General features: G+C 45.6%; 3 protein-coding genes across 3 annotated transcripts; all 3 read left to right on the top strand.

Annotated features, from left to right (window-relative positions):
• The first annotated feature begins 1,461 nt into the window (after positions 1 to 1,461).
• Positions 1,462 to 2,528, top strand: HOXD12 (homeobox D12). The gene is made up of 2 exons (XM_068137793.1): positions 1,462 to 2,023; positions 2,290 to 2,528. The coding sequence occupies exons 1-2, from the start codon at positions 1,462 to 1,464 to the stop codon at positions 2,526 to 2,528; spliced, it is 801 nt and encodes a 266-aa protein (XP_067993894.1).
• A 6,348-nt stretch (positions 2,529 to 8,876) lies between these two features.
• On the top strand, positions 8,877 to 10,773 carry HOXD11 (homeobox D11). The gene is made up of 2 exons (XM_068137792.1): positions 8,877 to 9,483; positions 10,113 to 10,773. The coding sequence occupies exons 1-2, from the start codon at positions 8,877 to 8,879 to the stop codon at positions 10,346 to 10,348; spliced, it is 843 nt and encodes a 280-aa protein (XP_067993893.1). The 3' UTR covers positions 10,349 to 10,773.
• Positions 10,774 to 18,673: 7,900 nt separating this feature from the next.
• Positions 18,674 to 21,472, top strand: HOXD10 (homeobox D10). Its single transcript, XM_068137791.1, has 2 exons — positions 18,674 to 19,465; positions 20,850 to 21,472. Exons 1-2 carry the CDS (start codon positions 18,724 to 18,726, stop codon positions 21,125 to 21,127), a joined length of 1,020 nt encoding a protein of 339 aa, XP_067993892.1. The 5' UTR covers positions 18,674 to 18,723; the 3' UTR covers positions 21,128 to 21,472.
• Positions 21,473 to 21,478: the final 6 nt, after the last annotated feature.

The raw sequence follows: 21,478 nt of genomic DNA, 5'->3' as shown, positions 1-21,478 counted from the left end.
AGTTAGGCTCGCTCAGAACAGGGGAGATCCTCTTGGATAAGAGGCCAAGGACACAAACGCCTGGATCGGGTGAAGGAAGGGCCTCTGAAGTCTCCAGCAGGGAACGTGGGGCCGAAGTGCCGGGAGCAGTCCGGGAGTGCGGTGCCAGTCACCGCCGCAGAGCTCGGTGGGACTCTGTAGGGGTGCTCCTCTCTGAGACGGCCTGTCCCTGAGGCCGTTGCAGGTGCCTTTGCTAGTCGGCTTGCCTCTCTGGGAAGCACATTGTGTCTCGACTCTCACGCTTTGGAAAATAACAAAAGGAACCTCCAAAAATTATGTTCTCAGTTATGATTTTATTCATAATTGCTCCGGTGCCACGGAGAAAATGGGAGAAATAAGGGAATAACTGGGATCTTGTTTGATCTCTAGAAAATATAAAAATGTCTATAATACACGCATCCCAAAATAACACTGCAATAACACTGTAAAGGATAACTTTCTTGACAGGGCAGAAAAATTATCTCGGCGGGTTGTTTAAGGAATGTACTGCTGTTATTCTCGTTTTGTTGGTGTTTGCCTGACTGTATTTTAGTGACAAAATAAACCTCGAGGTTTAGAAGCGCTAATCAAAAACCTTCGAAGTGAAGATTAGAAAAAAAAAAAAAAAAAAAAGAGATAAAAAGGGCATATGTGAGGACCTAAGAGAATAGTCATTATTAATGTATCAAAATAATGACCCCACTAATATCTGATCAAACAAGATTTTTATTGAAAACGTATGTAGATGCATATCATGCCGCTCGCAATTAAAACCAATGCATAAACAAAACGGAATGAATGTGTGTTCTGTGCGCGCACACACCTACAAGGTGTACGCATCTGTACAGGCGCAGAAATGCATGCGAGTGCCCTCCACAGCCGCATGTCCTTCCCTTGACTGGGAAGGAATCATAGCAGATGATATTCAGCCTGCCGCGCACACTCACGGGTGCAGCTTTCTCTCGAGAGCTGCACGGCGCAGGACGGCTGGCTCTGAGGTCGCTGCCAGCCGGGGGGCATCGCAAGGCTGGGCGTTCAGTCTGGGGTTGCCCTGTCCCCCCTCGGCAACTCTTCAAATACCTGCTTTCCCCTCATCTTTCCGCTAGCGCTGCAGCTGTGCCACCAGGCACCAGGCACTTTTATAGAAGTGTACACCATGTTTCCCCCTCCCCTTTGAGAGCTCGGTATTTTCATATTTCAAGTGTTATCATAAGACTTTTTAAAACAGGGGAAGAGGGGGGAAAGAGAGAGAGAGAGAAGGAAAAGGGAAAAAAAGTAGAGGGGGGAGTAGAACCTCTGTGGCTCGGTGACTGGAGGCGGTGCTGAAATTACCGGCTTTGAAGAACCTGTCTGCAAAGTTTCGTCCAATCGTTTCAGGCTTTCCGCTTATTCCCTGTTGTAACTAAATACTGCTGTAAGAACAGCTGAAGTCCTTTGTTGGAAATGTGTGATCGCAGTCTCTACAGATCTGGCTACGTTGGTTCTCTCTTGAATTTGCAATCTCCAGATTCCTTTTATTTTCCTAATTTGCGGGCTAATGGCAGTCAATTGGCTGCTTTGCCCACCATTTCCTACCCCCGGAGCTCGATCCCCTGGACTTGCTCAAGCTCGTGCGCAGCCCAGCCGCAGAGCCACGCATTCAGCGGCGCGGCTCAGCCGTACCTTCCCGGCTCTGTTCCAATCAACATCAGCTCCAACGGCAGCAAAGAGTGCCTGGAAGACAACACTAAATATTACGCCCACGACGCGAGCACCAAACAAGAGGAGAGATGCAGGCAAAGGCAATCTTTTGCAAATGACCCAACTGCTACTCACGCAGCCAACTTAAAGCCCGTAAAGTATGACCACTCGAGCCTGCAGAGAAGTTTGCATGGTTCGGCTGCTCTTTTTGAAGTGAACTCCTGCACTTCCAGCTTAAAGGAGGACATCAAGAATTCCGTCAACTTGAACCTGACAGTTCAGCCCGCAGCAGTCCAGTCATGCCTCAGACCTTCAGTACAGGATGGTATGCCTTAAATATCTCGCTTTATGTAGAAGCGACCTAGAGATACTTGCTTTCTAAGAGATGTCTGTAATTATTTTATAAGCCCTCTGTAACCCATTTGGAGCGATAATCGCTTGATCCGATATGGGAGTAGATAGAAATTGTGCTGACAGATGTGCTTTGCCCGATTTGCCGACCTATCTTATCCCTGTTATCTTGCGGGTTATTTGCATATTCCCTTTAATACGCAGACCTGATCCACTAAATTATCGACGTGTTTGTTGTAGGTTTGCCTTGGTGCCCCACCCAGGGGAGATCAAGAAAGAAACGGAAACCTTACACAAAACAGCAAATTGCTGAATTGGAAAACGAGTTTCTCCTCAATGAGTTTATTAACCGACAGAAGAGGAAAGAACTATCAAACAGACTGAATTTAAGTGATCAGCAAGTTAAAATTTGGTTTCAGAACCGGCGGATGAAAAAGAAAAGAGTAGTAATGCGGGAGCAGGCGCTTTCTATGTACTAGAGCAGAGTCCACCCATTCCTGCATGAACTTGTGCCCGGAGTGTTCACCCTTAGAGTAGAGCGTATTCGCGAGTGCAATGCGGGGAGTGTGTGGGTTTTGCCATTTAAAACCAAGCTCTCGAAATGCGTAGGATCCCAGAGCAAATTGGCAAACGCCGAGTTCTTAGATAAAATTAACAAGACAAGTCGGACAAGCATGGAAATTCCTATTATCAGCTTTTTACCTTTCTTTCTCCATTTATATAGATTTTCCTTCTCCTTCTTACCTTCTCTTTCCCGGAAGAACTAGCTGTGCTAAACTAAAATCGATTTATTTTATCTGTATGTAAACACCATTCTGCAGCAAAATAAAGGAATGACTCCTAGTAAAGACATGAACTCTGTGAGTTCCGGCTGCTCCTTTCATCTGCTGCCCTGCACGCCGGGCAAGCCTTCGGCGCCGGCTTCTTTTGTGGTTAGGAGTAACCTGCTCGAGCCGCAACGGACGAAAGTGGTTAAGAAAGAAACATTTTTCTACTTTTTTTCCCCCCACACCTCCGCTCGGAGCTGTAGATCCGGCCGCAGCCCGGCGTAGAGGGCACGTGACACCCGTGCAAAATCCGCACGTAATCTGCGCGCTGGCTCCGCAGTGGAAGCCGGGTCCAGCCGCTCCTCTTGCGGCTGCCCACACCGACGGCAGAAGCACGGGCAGAGGGAGAGCTGTGTGCCCGCGGGAGGGGCTGGGCTGCTTCCCGGGCGCAGAGGAGAGGCTCGGGAAGAAGTCCCCATCCATCCCCTTCTCCCACCAGTCGGGCCGCCAGGGGAGCGGGGTCCTGCTGTGGCAGAGGGGCCGCAGAACAGGGAGAAGTGGCCCTCACGTCGCCAACAGCTGCCGCTGCTGTCCCAGGTGGTCTGACCGGGCCCTACTCCCCTGCGCTGCTGACTTTGGCCTTGTCCAAGCGCTGGCCCAAAAAACAGGCGGTGCGCAGGCCACGACAAGCTGGGATCGGGGCTGGGGCCAGGGCAGGGTTACGGGAAGCCGGAGCACCGTCTCACCCCGAAGTGCTTCATGCACAGGACAGGGGAGAAGCCTGGGCTTTGAATGGGTGTGATGATTTTCTGAGACTGTCCCCGTGGCCCTTTCTGCAGAGGTTATGAGGGAAGGCTTTACTTCTGCTTCTTTGTTTTGTTTTGTTTTGTTTTTTGTTTTTTGTTTTTTTTTTCCTTCCTTTTTTTTCCCCCAAATACAAACCTCAGAGGATAATCCAAACACAGGGGCTGGGAGCATTGCCCAAGCCGATTGATTCTGGGTTTAGAACGAGAATGAAATCGATTTTCCTTATACTGCTGACAGGCTTTCTCTGCTGGGATCAGGCACCCTCTGTAGCACCAGAGCAGTTGGGCTGGCGGGGACTGCGGAGACAGGGGAAATGCTACATGTAACCTTCGCCTGGTGTTCAGAAAGTAAACCCCAACACAACAAAAAACAAACAAACAACAACAACAAAAACCTACCCACCCCCAACCAACAACAAAATCCACAACACACACTTCTAGGGTTTTAGGCCTTTTGGTTAAAGGGTTTCCTAACAAAATTCCATCTGTATCTGTTCCTAATGAAGAGGCGTTTCCACAGGCAAAACCTTGGCTTGTCTCTCCCAACAGTATTAATTATGGTGTTGGAGCCTGCGCGAATTTCTGTTATGTAAAGTGGGTTCAGATATGACCATATGAAGCTAGGGCGTGTACAACAAGGGTAAACGCAGGGAACTGCACAAAGCAGATACCACAAAGCAAAGCAAGAAGGGGTTCTTGCTTTCCCGAAGGCAATAAACTCATTATTTAATATATTTGAACTTTGCTCGTTCCCACTGATTTGATTGCAAGTACTCCTCGCAATGGCACAATGGTCCAGATGATTTTGGAGGCAAATGCCGGATTTCTAGGCGAGCAGAAGTGCAGCCATATTTCCGAAAGCGTTTCAGGGAGACCCTGAGATAATGCTCGGGTAGTGTTTCGGTAGGGAGACGGAAAACCAGCCCAGTTTGAAGGCACTTTTCTTGCCATCCAGAAAGGCCACTCTTACTGCATTGTCCGATACAGACAAAAAACTGACTCGCTCATGGTGGAGTGACTGCCAGTGCAAAGGCGGGGGCCAAGCAGGGCTGGGCGAAAGCTCCCCGAGTGAAGGGAATGTACACCTAGCCATCTACATGCAGATGCACAGCCCTTGTGTCCCCTCAAATCTTACAGGCATTCAGCCCTGGGCAAAGAGCTGGTGCATTGCGGACAATAAAAGTATCTTCTTTCAGTAGCATTTCCCTAATTGGGGAAAAAAAAAAAAAAAAAAAAAAAAAAAAAAAAAAAAAAAAAAAAAGGTAGAAGCAACCGCAATGGTGCAAGCCAGGAGGAAAAAAATCCAAATCAAACCATCAGATAAAGCCTCTTGTTCTATCCTGGAATACTGTTCAGTCAGCTACAGTCAATGAGAAATGGACCCTTTACATCCTTCTTCCCTGTTATAACCCGTCCCAGCACAACCAGTCCCTTTATTACGTGGATGATGTGAAATCAGAAGAGGAACTTCGGATGAAAAGATGCAAAAACCAGTGTATTATTTATTAAACTTATCTGATACACGACGATGGCTTGTTGCTAAGCTTCTGGTCTCAATCGCCCATGGAACGAGAGAAAACAGAGGAGGTAGGATCTAAACTGCGATGTGATACAAAAGTATGTGTATTATGTGTCCCTGTATGTGTCTCTGTATGTGTCTGGGTAGATATTTCATCAGCTCCCGTTGAGTGCACCGTGTGTGCACACACACAGAAATACGTTTGTGGGCTCACACTGTGTACGGAGACATAGGCGGTAGAAAATGGTGCATGATTTCACGCGTGGACATACTCCAGATTCTAGCCATTCCTCTGAAGTAGCGCGCGACAACAGTCGTGCCTGGCGTGCGGGGAGGCAAACACGCATATGGCAGAGCCGCAGACCCGGGCGCGCCCTGCCCAGACAGCTCTGCCTGCCCACACACGCCCCGTGAGCACATGTGTGTACACGCGTGTGCAGCACAACTGGCGGGCGTGCCGGAGATGCACCCAGGTGAGGTTGATGTACTTCACGCCTTACGGATGGATTATTTCGGGTGTCCTCACAGCTCTATTCGGCCCCCTACCCCGGCTTAATGGGTGCGTGTGGTGTCGGGGAGATCAGTGAGCACCACCTTGCTACGACTCGCATCCCTCCGCAGCATGCAGGAGACCGTTCATCCCTTTATTTACTCCAACATAAACATCTTTGCATTCCGACCACAGCCTAAACGTGATAAAGCCCTTCCGAGGGGGCTCTCTATTCTTTCTCGTTTGATAAGGCTGCAAACGCAACTGGGCTTGTTGGGAATGGCTCTGGATGCCTTTGTGCTTCCTAAAAGAGCATAAATAATTAAAGTTTGGCAGGGAGAAAAAGCTTTCTTGCAGAACTGTAGTGGCAATAAATGAAATGACTCAGAATCTCTTCTCCAGTCGGTTTTTACGAGAGCTGCCAGACAGTGTCTGTTCACGTTCTCCAGATACTAGGGGCGCCATAACAAAGTTAAGGTCAAGTTAGTGTCTTATCTTGGGTGGCATGAAACCACTGCATCTTCTCCAGCCGGATCGGGAGCACTTTTAACCCGAATGTTATGCAAGTCGCCTTAATTTCCACGGAGGGTTTTTGGAAATGTCACTTGGATCCGAATACTTGGTAATTCCAGGCAACGTTTGCAGATGTTTCAAGACGTCTAACGGTAAGGTATTCGCCAGACTCTGTGTATTATGTTCATTTATGTTTCGATGCTATTTAATCTGCCTAAAGGAAGCGGGGGGGGGGGAGGGGGGGGATGGGAATAGGAGGGGAGGATATGTAATGCTGAGAGTGGGGCTGGGAACCGACCCCAGTGTGAAAATGCTCTGGCAGGCGGGGACCCCCACCTCTGCCTTGTTCCAGCGAGGTCTCTGCTGCGATATTGGTCTTACATTCCTCAAATTAGATGGCTTTTTAAAGGGACTGCTTCCTAAAAGGGCTGTTTTCGCATTAACAAATCGTCGCCATGTCTTTGAACTTGAATTAGTGGAAACCAGTTGGCTCCTGCGACACAATTTAATTGATGCTAGGATTGCTATATCGAAAGGAAGGTGAAGGGCTCTGGCTAAGGCGTAATTAGTTGTCTGCACGGTAAAGAACGTGACTCCCCATACTTTCCCATAGCCATCTCCCCTAATGACATAGGCGATCAGAAACCTGGGGGCACAATCCAAATGGAACCCTGCTCCGCTCTGGTGCATGCGAGGAGCAGTAAGTGACACAGGAGCCATTTTAACTGCAGGCATAATTTGTAGGAGATTGTTCATGTGTTGCAGCAGGATTGAGAGGGCTCAGAAGTTACTGATAGGAGGAGTGAATGGTGTTCTTGTACACTGATTACTCGTGATACCTTGCGAGAGTCTATCTGCTGGGAACATTATGTGGCGGTTGAGGTGGTTTGCGAGGCACCAAGGCAAAACTACAATAATGTACAAAAGAAAGGCGAAAGGGAAGAAAGGAGGAAGAAGGAATGGGTTTCATCTTATCTGACTGGCTTTGGTCTTGGTTTTGAAAGAAGGCAAGCTGGGCTGCAGCGTGGAAGCCCCTGAGGCTGCCCTCGCCTTCTCTGGGTGCTCGTGGGATGCAGAATGGGCCGTGCCGGTGGCCACAGCGAGGGAGTGTGTGGGAGGCTGCGGGGCGCAACCGCGACTGCAGGGCTCCCGCCATTGGAGCTTCTCCGCGGCACGGAGCCGGGGGAGAACAGCCTACCTCCGGCAGAGCCCACGGCGGGCACCACCACCTCGCAGAGACGGGACCCCCATGGGCCTTCCACACACTCACCCACAGCGCTTTGGGGCCAGTTCCCTACCTGCCGGGATCTCTGCTTGATGTGGGCGTCGAAGACTGCCTTTTCTCAAGAGATCTCGGGCCTGCCGCCTGACTAGATCACCCGGGGGTTGCTCGGGTGGCAGGGGTCGATCCTGCTCGGCGTTGAGAGCTCGCCTAGGTTTCGGGTTTGTTTGGAGAGCGGCATGTGGCGAGGATACTCAGGTTATGCTGTACAGTGGCGAAAAACAGGCATTCCCATAGAAAGCTGGCAAATGTTTCCGCTATGACGAATTGCTCCAGCATAGGGCCATTGCTGGAGCGTATTTGTTGTTCTCTTCTCTTTTTTGTCTTTGTGGCCCGGTTTGTGCTCGCTTGTGTAAATTCATATTTTAAGGAGTAAATTAACATTTTAAAAAATAATTTAAAAAGAGCCCTCGAAGGCAGAACGGCCGCAGGGCTGACGGGCGTCGTGCGTGTTCCTCGCTTCCAACCCTGCTTTTCCCTTCCAATTAAAATTAACATTTTGGTGGGAGTTGGAGACACGGGTAACAGAGGTCACTTTGTGTGCTACTCTACTTCCCAAGGAAAGCATGCTTGGTGGATTTTCCTTCCTGTCCTAGTCATTTGCTTTCCAGAAGAGACCGAAAGTGTCTCACTTTCATAAAGCCGGCTACTGAGAGATATTCTGTTTACGTATTTCTCATTTCAGTTTGTCTCTGGCGCCCTGACACAAGCGCATAGTGTTTGGGCTTATAAGCGAGGGAAAATGAGGTGATCGGGACTCAGGCTTTGAATTTCGTGACCGGTTTTGATGCCAACTGTGGACTGCTAGAGCCGGGCGGGCAGATCCACTAGTGCGGTCGAGTGTGTGAATGGGACTTGGCTTTCCTGAGCGAACCTTGTGCGCCCACCATCCGCCGGAGGGGCCGCCAGCCAGCACCGCTCTAACGAGGAGCGATAGCGGTTCCGAACTGAACCCGGCCAGGAGCCCGCACCCAGCGCTCCGGGGACCGCCTGTTCGTCCCTTCCCGCAGAGACCGGCGGGCCGGGCGGTTATGCAGCCAGGGGGCTGCGCCCCTCGGGGCTTTCCCTGAGCCGGGCTCCGGCGGTGGGCAGGCGCCTGCCCGGCCCCAGGTGATCAGCCACACCACCTATGTGTGTCTCATTGCCCGGTGGAAGGATGAGGGGGAAAACCGGCGATATCTGTACAAAGGCTGCCCTCCTCTTCCCGTGCTGGGAGGGCTCTTTGGAGAGATCTTAGGAGCCTTTCCGAGGGGCTGATATAGATATAAGGACATTTCTACATCGCGTCACGTGACATAATTACCACTAGAATCAATCAAGATGAATTGCACGTCAGCACACGGTGGGGATTTTTTCTTAGTTGATCCTGTCCAAACCCTCTTGTGCAATAGATGGATCTTGTTCAATGCATTGAAGCCTCCTGGTTGCTTGCAATCGCAAAAAGGAAGACATGACTGAGTTCGACGATTGCAGTCACGGCACATCCAATATGTATCTGCCAGGGTGTGCTTATTACGTCTCACCCTCAGATTTCTCGACGAAATCCTCTTTTTTGTCGCAATCGTCGTCCTGTCAAATGACTTTTCCTTATTCTTCGAATTTGCCTCATGTCCAGCCTGTGCGTGAAGTAGCATTCAGGGAATACGGATTAGAGCGCAGCAAATGGCAATATAGGGGCAGTTACGCTCCTTATTACTCAGCTGAAGAGGTGATGCACAGAGACTTTCTGCAGCCTGCGAACAGGAGGACGGAAATGTTATTCAAAACGGACCCTGTCTGCGGCCACCACGGACCGTCTCCCGCCGCCTCCAACTTCTACAGCTCGGTGGGGAGGAACGGCATCCTGCCGCAAGGATTCGACCAGTTTTACGAGACAGCCCCTGGACCCCAGTACCAGCAGCACTCCGAGGGCGAGGGGGACGCGGACAAGGGCGATTTGAAAACCCAGAATAGCACTTGTAGTAAAACACCTTCCAGCCAAGAGAAGAAAGTGACACCAACAAACAGCACCGATTCCCCTTCTGGTGAGGCTGTTGCAGAGAAGAGCAACAGTTCAGGTACGTATCAGTAGTAAATTGGGGGCAAGAGTACAAGGCCAACACTTTGTCAAGCCGCATTTTATGTGCAATTTTATAAGCATCCAAAGGATTTTATATATCCTATAAGATTTCCTTTACCGTTGTAAAGTGTGTTTACGATAGGAAACCAATTTAGGTGGGCTTAAGGTATTCTTGGAAGAGGATATTAATTGTTATTAAATTGTTGATTTGGTGGGGGGGGAGAAGGGGAGATTTCACAGGTAGTGCTCGGAGCTGCCTTTGGTTTAAGGCTTAAGATCTTCATTTGTTTGGGGCGGGGTGTGTGTGTGGGGGGGTGTGGTGGGGGGGTGGTGAGAGGAGTTTGAGAAACTTGGAATTTTTCCAGCCCATTTAAATATCTGTCTGTATTGCTTGGAGTGCTCTCTTTTAAGGAGAAGTAGGGAAATACATGCACTTTTTTTGTCACACAGAGAGTAAAAATCCCAGGAATATATATTTTTATATATATATTTATATATATATAGTTTGTTTAACTGCTAGAAGGTTGCTTTCTAAGCAATGCGATACTGTCAAGGTCTCTGATCTCTTCCTAGCTGAACATGTTCGTAGCAGCAGCATAAATCAGTTTCTTCTCTCTTGAATTTCAGCAATTCCCCAGCGATCAAGGAAAAAGAGGTGTCCCTATACCAAATATCAGATAAGAGAACTGGAACGAGAGTTTTTCTTCAACGTGTACATAAACAAAGAGAAAAGACTGCAGTTGTCTAGAATGCTCAACCTCACTGACCGGCAAGTTAAAATCTGGTTTCAGAATCGAAGGATGAAAGAAAAGAAACTGAACAGAGATCGACTCCAGTATTTCACTGGCAATCCCTTGTTTTGAAAAGAAGAGGGGGAAAAAGAAAAAAAAAAAAAAAAAAAAAAGAGGGGAAGAAGAAGACAAGAAAGGAGACAATGGTTGTGTTTTTGTTTTGTTTTGTTTTAAGAGTGGGAAAGACAGAAGGAAGAAAGAAAGAAAACAAAGAACATCTTGGTCTCTGACCTACCATCTGAATGCAAAGCTAGATTGGTTTACATGATACATCCACCCTGCGGAACTCAAAGTTTCATTTTCATGTGCAACTCCACGCACTGAACGGCCACTGGAGATTGCGAGGCTTGGCGGAGCAGATGCCTGATAAAGGGAAAATAGAGTAAATCCAACTGTCCACTCTCAAGTGTTTCTCGCCAAAGGTGCTTTTTCCCCTCTCACAGTACCAGCAATGGACCTGCAGCTTGTCTGGTAGTTTTTGCTTACAATTAATTGAGTTCGGGGGGATCCGTTGTTGCTTTTGAGCTAGGGTAACACTTTTCCTCCCTTTAAGTGAATGCGGTTTATTTAAGAGATGGTAAATGTACGTTCACTACATATAAATATATATATATATATATATATATGTTTCTACTGTCTTTCAAAAGCATGGGCCACTGACTTTCATGTGAATAAATGGTTTATGGTAAAGTTAAGGTTATAACTTCCGTGCACTCTATGGATTTCAATTTCTGAAGGGACATAGTTCTTCCCTGGCTAAAGCCAAGTTCAGTTAAATAATAATGAGAAGAAGCTTTATCGGGTTATTTTAAATGCATTTTAATTAATCAGTTCAATTATCTAACTCTCCCTTTGTAAGTATGCGTAATATTCCCCGTTCGCTCTGAGGCAAGGCCAACATGGCTATCTGCGACCATCATTTCTGATGGTGCTACAATTACTATAAACAATAGAAAAGGTTGGGGTTTAACGTGTTCGGGCTCCCAACAAGCCCAGAATTCCCAACACCAGTTACTGTTTACTTATTAGTGAAGAGTGAGACGGAAGACCGAGGGCTCGGAAAGAGTGAGACAAGAGGGAGCTATAAACAATCGGCATTAGCAGGACGGGGAAGTGGGGGGGGGAAGGGAACCACGAAGGAAAAAAAAAAAAAAAAAAAGAAAGGGAACAAAAATAAAACCCTTTTGGAGGTAAAGGGATTGACCTCTTAGCTACGATTGCCGGGCAGGACAATCGGAGCCGGCTCTCAGCCGGGGCACAGCGCGGTGCCCGGTGGTGTCGGGCCCTGAGCGGGGGCAGACATCAGGCGGAGGTCCGCTCCGCTCTTCTCGCCTCGCTGCTTTATCCTGCCTGACCTGGCTGGGCTGTTTACAAAACCTTGAACTGTCTAGACAACACCATAAAACCCGAGCTTCTAAACAGCTTAATTGGGTTATATTATACACCTTCTGGTGGGTGAAAGAGAGATTTCCGCAATCTGCAATAAAGGCTAGGAGTGAGAAAAGAATTTGCCTTTTTTGAAGAGGACGAAGTGGCTCTTGCTACGCTTGCACGCATGGAAGGCTAAAGTGTTCAAATTAGTCAGGAAAAGCCTAAGGATTAACAAAATCGAGACATGGAAGTGGAGGGCGGCATGTCTAAAAATTTTTTTTTAAAAACCCTTTAGCAAGAAAAACATAAGTGTATGCCTTTGAACTTCCAAAATGTCAAGGTCATCACCTTTAACCTTTCTGAATAATTAGGCGCCTTAAGGTTCCTCTGTTATTTTCAACCACCACCCACTCTCTCTCTCTTTCGCTCTCCCTCCCTCTCTCACACACATGCACAACCACACACACACACTTATTACCACATAGCTGGCCGTATTAGCAAATACATCCTAACGCAAAGAAAATGCCATCTGGGTCGAGGTGAGCTCTCCACGGTGTACAAGGAGCGTGGCCCACTCTAGTCCCTGCCAGCTGGAACATGGTGGCCTCCCTGCTTTCCTTCCCATTCTATTCCCTGATTTCGACTCAAATATCCTCTTTTTCTAGATGAAACTGAAACAATTTTTTAAAAATTAAACAAAACAACAAGCCAAGACCAACACAATGAAAACCCACACCACGCACACACAAAAAAAAGACCAAAACCAACCAACCAAACAAAAAACCCAAAACTAATCCAAAACAAAAAAATAAACCAACACAACAAACAACCAACAAAAAAACAACCCACCAACCAACCAAAAAATCCATGTGAATGCTGTAGGAAATGCTTCGTAATTTAGGCAGAAAGATGGCATTTCTATGCAGCTTTTCTGCGGATGTGCGTTTCCCCACAAAGCCCATTCATTAGAAATGCACGGAATCGCGGGGAATTTCTCGAAGCATTTCGCCTGACCTTATCGGAAAATTCTCGAGTCTCTCCCGAACCTTAATCCACAGGACGAGAATGAGTCGTTTGATTTTCTGTTCCCTGCAGTGCTTTAACAGTCTGGTTTAGCTGATTAGGACACCGCGCAAGACGGCCGCGGAACCCGAGACACCCTAGCATTAATTTCAGTGATAGCAGTTTTAGGTTTCTATTTTAAGAAGAAAGGAAGAAACCCATGACTGCGAGCAGATTGAGCTGCGGAGAAGGACCCGGGAGGGGAGGTAGTTCCCGGTGCTCGGCGGCCGGCGGCCACCGGAGGGCGCGCCCAGGCGCTGCAGTGCCACCGCCGTCCTGCCGCTCCCGCCCGCCTGCCCCTCATCATCATCCCTCTGCTAATAAAATATCTAATATATAAGTAACGATAAGATTTCAAGGCCTTCCAAATGAGAAAATAAAGCATCAAAAAGATTTATTAAACAAATAACCCATAACCGTGACGTGCTGGAGAAATATGCCGCTTTTCTTTTTTTTTTTTCCTTTTGAGTAGTAATCTTTTATAATGCATCCGAGATTTTTTAAAATCCCATAATTTTAAGAGAGGGAAAAAAACCACACACACACAAAAAACCCAACACTAACCCCAGTGATATTTAGAATTCGTTCCCTAGGATGAAAATCTTTTTTACCCTTTAAGGACAGCCTTAATGCAGACGGAACAAAAGTAATTTAAAACCCTATGCATTTCCACAGTTTATCTTCGATTGTTATTCTAGACTTTTCTTAAATAAGCCTCTAGGTATACAAAGCATAGTTTAAAAATGTATTTTATTTAAATGTGAGATTAGCGTTAGATCCTGAGAGTGTTTTTTTTTTTTTTTTTTTTTTAAAGCAAGAGAGATTAAAGAGAAAATAAGATATTTTTAATATCCGAACATCACCTTGCCAAGGCATTGCTGAATGCAATCCCTCTCCTTAAAAGTACTACGGAGATCTATTAAAATGAAACAAGAGATTAGAAAATTAAAGTGAAGCTTATGAATTTTCTGCATGCTCTCTGGTGACAGAGCACATTCCGGTTGTCTGTTTCATTTTTCTGTTCTATTTTTCTGTTTTATTTTTTTACCTTCCGGTGCCCACTTTTGGTCAGAATCTGATGTAAGAAAGGGCTTTGCTGTTTTCTGTTTATTTCACAGAATTAATTGAAATCTATTTAATGTTGGCTCAGCCTTATTATGCATTTTTTAAAGCCCAGTCTCTCGTGAAAGCATTTGTTGGCACTTTGTTTGTTGGATTATGTACTGGGGTTGTTTGGGGCTTGTTTTGTTTTGTTTTGGTTGTTTGTTTGGTTTTTTGTTTGCTTGTTTTAGAAGTTCATTGTTAACACTTTCCTAGAAATAGCCTTTCCATCGGTAATAGAATGGCATTGTACAACCCAAAATCCATGGATTCCCTGACGCCAAAGGTAGTCTTTGCAGACACAGCTGATCCCCATCTTTCGATGGAGTTACCCATTTTGAGAAGGAAACCTTTAGCGAAGTTTTTGTGTTTCTTGGCGTGAGAGTGCTGCTTGTGAAAGCCCACAGCAATCCCAGAGCCTTCAGCCTTCATTCGAGGGGCTTTAAACCCTCGCAATGACACTGAGGCCGATCTCAGCGGATGTGAAGGGGTGATGTGAGACAGGATGTGTTGTTAATTAAAACAAAAAAAAAAAATCACCAACACCCCCCCCCAGCAAAACTCCGAATATTGAAACGTTTTCTTTCTTCTTTTGAATCATCGTGCAAACGTGATGATTCTGTACAAGTCTATAACCTCTTACATATATTTTAAAAAATATTTTTTATTTACTATTTTCTCTGTTTTATTCCTTTAGACAGAAAGGGCTGTGAGCTATTTCCAAATGTCTTTGGGATTGTCCTTTAAGGAGAATGAAAAGGCCGTTTGCTTATTTTCTGATTAAACTACAAATGCGGCAGGAATGTGCTGAAAGATATATGTACAGCCCAAATATCGAGGCTGAGGGCTGCATTGGCGACCAATCTATGTGTTAAAATCTGGCTGTACCAGATACACATTTCTGTGTCCACAGAAATATAGAAATACAATAGAGGAAAGGCTGAGGCTTTGGGGGAAGCTGGGAGTACAGTGAGTGCTACTGTATGATCCCCACGCTCAGAAACAGCAGCTTTGAAGAAATGGCCAACGTGCTACTTTGTTTATTTTATAAGTTTTCATATTTAGGAAAAGGCATAATGTCATCAGTATGTGTGCGTTCCCCACCCCCCACCCCCCAGTGGAAACCAAAACCAAAACCAAAACAAAACACAAAACCAAAAATCCAGGGAATCTGAGCCTTCAGCTCAGACACTGACTCTTTCTATGAAAATATGTAGCATAGAAATCTGGGCAATGTGACAGTTGCATAATTAAAAGAAGAAAGGACACGATATCTTAGCCAATATTTTTTTCCCTCCTTAAATAAAAACTATCCTTCTATCTTGCTGCAATACAACAGCGTGGCATAAAATATACAATCTGCCCTTTTAAAGATATCCTAGATAAAATGCTGAAATCGAGTAAATGAGATAAATTTTATTAAAAGTATCCTACATTCCAGCCTGTTTTGAAAATAAGATATTTGTCTCAATACCTTTGTTACTGAAGGCATCTGTGAAATATCTGGCCTCTTTCGTACCTCCTTCCCATCCCCCCTCACTAATGAGACACAAACACGGCAAATTGCAACTATAAGAATCCTCAGCACAGCCGAGACAAAAAATAATCATATAACTAGTAATAAGGTTTAGGAAGATAAGGCAGTGAAAATTAATCCCTGCCACCGCGTCTGGTAAGCTCAAGTTTCCAGGCCAGACATTTGCTAGAGGAGAAAACCAATGTCTACCTATGTTATTACAAACAGTAATTTACATCTGCATGGACACACTGCTTGGTTTTTTTGGGGGTGGTGGTTTTTTGGTTTGGTTTGTTTTGTTGTTTTTTTTTTTTCCCCTTCTCGTTGGGAAAAATATGGGGCTCTGAGAGCAAAACCTTTATATTAATGTAGATTGTATATCTCATTTATTGCACAATATTGATTTATTTATTAATGTTAATTACTTGATTCCATTTTAATATGATTTAAACCAAGACTGACATTAAATGCCCAGAGCCTAAGTCTTCAGTTCCCCAGTGGCTCTCACATGTTTATTCAACTTCTGTTTACATTAGACTTAAACTTTCCTAATGTTAATTTTCAATAAAAAATTGCTGGCCAGTTTTAGAAACCCTCATGATTTATCATGAGCCAGGGGTCTTATGAAGCCGTTTGCCAGCCCTGAATACGTTGTTTAAATAATTATCATCACAGTTATCATCTCAGTTTCCACATAGTAACATGGAATAAATTAATATTTTCAGTTTTAAAAAATATAAAAAAATCCCTCATGTCTAATCAGGAACCAAGAAGTCAGCTCCTCCAGCACCACCGGGGCTGGCGTGGAAAGCAGCTCCGGATTCCCTTATTGTTTTAACTTTACTGTGGGCGAAATCCGCTTCAAACCTCTGCGCTGATGCTTCAGCTGGGATATTTCTGGGACCCCCTTTTCTTAAAAAGTGTGAATACAGATTGTGAGAGAGTCGTTTGCTAGACATAAAATTCCTGATCAGATTTAACAGAAAAGTTTTAAATTGCATCAAGGAAAACAGTGTTTGGTTTCCTTAAGCTTTGTGGGTTGCCTGGGCCGTGGTGGAAGAAGAGGAAATTGCTAGAAGACTAGGGGGGGACGCTGCTCTCAGAAGAGCGTCATGGGCTCGGCCGCGGCTCCTCTGCAGGCGCAGGAGTCTTAGCAATGGCTCTGATCATGATCTTAAGCAGACTGCTAGCCGCAGCGCCCGCTCCGCGGCTCAGTCCTCGGCGGCGGCGAAGCGTGCCTGGGGCGTGCAGGGCTGCGCCCGGCGCCTACAGCGCTGCTGGCATACTTTGAGAGCAGCTAGTATTGAGAAGGTAGTATTGAAACTCTACGGCAACCCAGGAGCTGGAGGCTCCGTCTATAAAAGACACTGGCTCTTAACCTGACAATGATGTTGTATTTGAACAGCTGCGATAAGGTTTTAAAAGGTCTGTCTCATTGCCACAGCGAAATTTCAAACGAGGTTGTTTTTTCCAGCAGCATAAAGCATGCAGTAGAGTGCAAAATTGCCAAATGCCAGGAAACAGGAAAATTCAAATCCACGCTTGTGGAAAACTCATGTTTTCAGCTGTGCAAAAAGACGCATTTGAATTTAAAAAAATCCTTTCACGTGCTAATCTGCTCTTGGGGATCTGAGGGTAGAAAGGCCCAAAATAAACAGGCGGGTGAATCTGGAAACAAAAATTATCAACAAGTTCACTTTCTCAGCATGAGAGTGTGTGACAGCATTAGTCCCAGAAGATAAGAAATACTCCATTTTGATAATATTTAAAATTTAAAATCGTATAAATATAAATTATATTCTAAGTTAAAAAATTAAGAGAAATCAAAAGAGGAGGGAAGGGAAAAGGAAAGGGAAAGGGAAGGAAAGGAAAGGGAAAGGGAAGGACAGGAAAGGGAAAGGGAAGGAAAGGAAAGAGAAAGGAAAGGAAGGAAAGGGAAAGGGAAGGGAAGGGGAGGGAAGGGAAGGGAAGGGACGGGAAGGGAAGGGACGGAAAGGAAAGAAAAGGAAAGGAAAGGAAAGGAAAGGAAAGGAAAGGAAAGGAAAGGAAAGGAAAGGAAAGGAAAGGAAAGGAAAGGAAAGGAAAGGAAAGGAAAGGAAAGGAAAGGAAAGGAAAGGAAAGGAAAGGAAAGGAAAGGAAAGGAAAGGAAATCATAAACAATTTGCACCACCACTGCTATAAATTTAGTATCTCTAAGTGTAAATAAGGGCACGAAGTGGAGGAGAAAACAGGCAAACATATTTAAAATATTGGGATAGAAAATTCTGATTTGCCATTAGACAGTTACAATTGGCTTCGAGGTTGTTTTGTTAGGGCTAATTTTTCATTATTTTTAAAAGGAAAAACTAAATAAAGAAAAAATTGCTCGAGGAGTTGTAGTGAGGATATACGTTTCTGTATGATTTTTAATGAGCAATACTACAGAAGGAAAAATAATCTTTAGGATTCAATTTGCAGGGTAAGAAACAACATTACCCTTTTTCTTCTTCTTCTTGTTTGTTCTTCTTCTCCTTCTTTTTTTTCTTTCTTTTTTTTTTTTTTTTTTTTTTTTTTTTCCAGGCGATCAAGAGAGAGAATTGTAAAAAGATTTTAGGAATGTAGTTTCCCTATAAAACTCGAGTTATGACAAAAGTCTAGCTTTTAATATTTGACGATTTGTGTTAAAACAAAAATTGACCTTCTCGGTTAGCAGCTAGGAAAAAAATCAATAGTATAATTTTCAATAATTCATAACGCGAACGCCATTATGCTAAATCTTAACTATTAATCTTATCCTTTACAAAGTCTCGATTGATTTGTTAATAAAATATCCTCCCGTGCGCGGCAACAGAGGGTATAACTCTTGAAAAAGCTTCAGAAGCAAGAAAATTACCAAGTAGCCCAAGAATGTAGATGAGGCTTTTATTGATCGCCCCTGATTCTCCTTAATACGCATTAATAAATCCCACAACCTTTTGTCCCCGCACTTGTCAGAAGTGGGGCTTTTACAGGAGCCATGGCGGGCAGGCACGTCTTCTCTCCCGACGTGCCTCCCGCGGGCTTCCGCGTCCGCGGCGGCTCCGCGGACAGTGGGTGGGGGAGTGTAGGGGGCAGAGCCGGCAGCGGGGCCCAGGCCCGGGCCGGCCGTGCTGCCGCAGCGCGGGCGGCGGCGCGGTGCGGTGCCGGGTGCGGTGCCGGCGCAGCGGCCTAGGGGTCGCTGTTGACCGCGGCGGGGCGCGGCGGGGCGGCGCGGCGGGGCGCGTCAGCGGCGGGGCGGCGGGGCGCGGGGCGGCGGGCGATGCCATTGGCCCGGCTGTCATGTGGTCGCGCGGAGGCATCCGCAATTACACGGGAATGTTTTCCTAGAGATGTCAGCCTACAAAGGACACAATCTCTCTTCCTCAAATTCCGCCCCAAAATGTCCTTTCCCAACAGCTCTCCTGCCGCTAATACTTTTTTAGTAGATTCTCTCATCAGTGCGTGCAGGAGTGACAGTTTCTACTCCAACAGCGCCAGCATGTATATGCCACCTAGCACAGACATTGGGACGTATGGGATGCAAACCTGTGGACTCCTTCCGTCTCTGGCTAAAAGAGAAGTTAATCACCAAAATATGGGTATGAATGTACATCCTTATATACCTCAAGTAGACACTTGGACAGACCCGAACAGATCTTGTCGAATAGAGCAACCTGTTACACAGCAGGTCCCCACTTGTTCCTTCACTACAAATATTAAAGAAGAAAGCAATTGCTGCATGTATTCTGATAAGAGATCCAAACTAATTTCTTCAGACGTCCCTTCCTACCAGAGGCTGGTGTCTGAATCATGCCCCATTGAGAACCCCGAGGTTCCCGTCCCAGGATATTTTAGACTGAGCCAGACCTACGCCACTGGGAAAACCCAAGAGTACAATAATAGCCCTGAAACGAGTTCAACTGTAATGTTACAGTTAAACCCTCGCGGCAGCTCCAAACCGCAGATATCTGCTCAACTTCAGCTGGAAAAGAAAATGAATGAAAACCCAAGCAACCAAGACAGCACCGCTAAAGTCTCTCAAGTGGAAAGTCCTGAGCCCAAGTCCACGTTGCAAGACGAACGGAGCTGCCTGCCCGAAGGCTCTGTGTCCAGCCCAGAAGTCCAGGAGAAGGAGAGTAAAGGTCTGTATTACCGAGTTTAAGCCGTGCCGTGGTGTTACTCCAACACGCCAGCACCATAAAGCACGCTCGAATATACTAACGAGCATCACAGCCATCACATTTAATGCAAAGGAGTATTGGGCTGCAGGTGCTGTGTCTCTGAAGATTTTGGCAGGCAAAAATGCCAAGCAAAAGGGTCCAAAGATTTTCTATAGAGGTCTGCCTCCCTCATGCATGCAGACCGCCTCTGTGATGCGGGGAATATAGCCGTATGCTCCTTAATGAGCTGCAGCAGCCAAAAGCAGCCCCATACCTTTGAAAAAGCAGGTCTGGAGGTTGTAAAATACGACCAGCTCAACTTTTCTCTCATAATATTTCACTTATTTTATTTTGTTTCCTTCCTCTTTTCCCACTAAGCCTTACTGCGGTTTGATTGCACTTAAAGATAATTGCGATCCTTCTAAAATAGGTGAGGAATAGGTGATACCAGGGTGGGTAAAGTTGGAGACAAACGCACAATGAAAACAACAGCCTGCTATCTGCCTGGTCCAAAGGTGGAATATTTCAATGTGGTGCTTTAGATAACCTTAGATTCATCTCCAGAAGTGCAAGAGTATTTTGAAATGCTTTTGAAAGATTAAAGGTGGTGGCAATCCGATTTTATTTTCCCTTTAAAAGTGCACTAAAACCTTTATTTCGAATAGCGTGTGTCAAGTAATCCCAAAGAGTGAAATTTTCTCCTAACAAAACGTAATTTGCAACCTCTAGGTCGATTTTTACCTTATGTGTGCATGGAGATTGTCTTTATCTCAATTGTATTTAACAGTACAGGTCGAGATTGATGTGGGGCAGATTTCTTTCTCATAGGAAAAAAAAAAATCTAAAATTAAAAGAAGAAATAAATCCGAGACAGAGGGTATTAATTTATTGTATGTGCTTTTGACTGGGAAAATGCCTGTGTCTGTTTCTAGGTGTGCTCATATAATTCAGCTGATGGCTGGGGGGTTGCTACTTCAAAATACAGTGCGAGAGTATTTCGTAATGGGGATATTTTCATAGCAAGTGTCATGGCAGCTCGAGGTAGCCATGGCGAGGCCAGACCCTTTTAAATGTGCCCATGAGGCTGACGGCAAGTTAAATATTGTTGAAATGCTGAGAACTTGAGATCCCATTTCTGGTAGGGCAGGGACATGGGATCCTGGAAGGCACGGTGCTGTGTGGTGGGGTGGACGAGCCTAGCTTTGCAGCAGGTCCCCTCTCTGTGCCCACACCTCACCCAAGCTGTCTTTAATGCCCACATCCACCATATCTGCCAGACACTGCTGAGGAGGGGTCATGGCCAAGGGTACACTCTAACAGCCTGAGGTATTTTTTATTTTTTTTTCTTCTTCTTTGATTTTGATAGAGGAAATCAAGTCTGATACTCCAACAAGCAATTGGCTAACTGCAAAGAGTGGCAGAAAGAAGAGATGTCCTTATACTAAACACCAAACACTGGAATTAGAGAAAGAGTTCTTATTCAATATGTATCTCACTCGAGAGCGCCGTCTAGAGATCAGTAAGAGCGTAAACCTCACTGACAGGCAGGTCAAGATTTGGTTTCAAAACCGCAGAATGAAGCTCAAGAAGATGAGCAGGGAGAACCGAATCCGGGAATTGACCGCTAATCTGACCTTCTCTTAAACCCTAACCCCGGGGGGGGGGGGGCACCAGTGAGGAATGGGCACAGCACCGCCACTTGCTAAAGGCAGGAGAGACTCTGGCAAAACTCGGCATTTTCCAGTTTTGTTTTGTTTTGTTTTTCTGGTAGAATGTGACTCTTCGTCCTTCTTCTAGCGCTGCAAGTGAATATGTATTACTATGATGAGTATATATAAAACCTAGCACGTGTAATTTATTTTTGTTCTCATCGTAATGCAGGGTAACTATTATTGAATATTATCATTTGGTCTTAACTTATTGGAACTGTCAAACATCTGAGCAATGTGACTTTTTCATGTTTTTACTAACAAAATGGTATTTATGTGGGGCTGT

The sequence above is a fragment of the Melanerpes formicivorus genome, unplaced genomic scaffold (assembly GCF_026170545.1).
Source record: "Melanerpes formicivorus ecotype bairdi unplaced genomic scaffold, bMelFor1.0.p_v2 SCAF_5, whole genome shotgun sequence".
NCBI classification, from domain to species: Eukaryota; Metazoa; Chordata; class Aves; order Piciformes; family Picidae; genus Melanerpes; species Melanerpes formicivorus.
The sequence above is the reverse complement of the archived record's forward strand: the minus strand, read 5'-3'. Positions and strand labels throughout refer to the sequence as shown.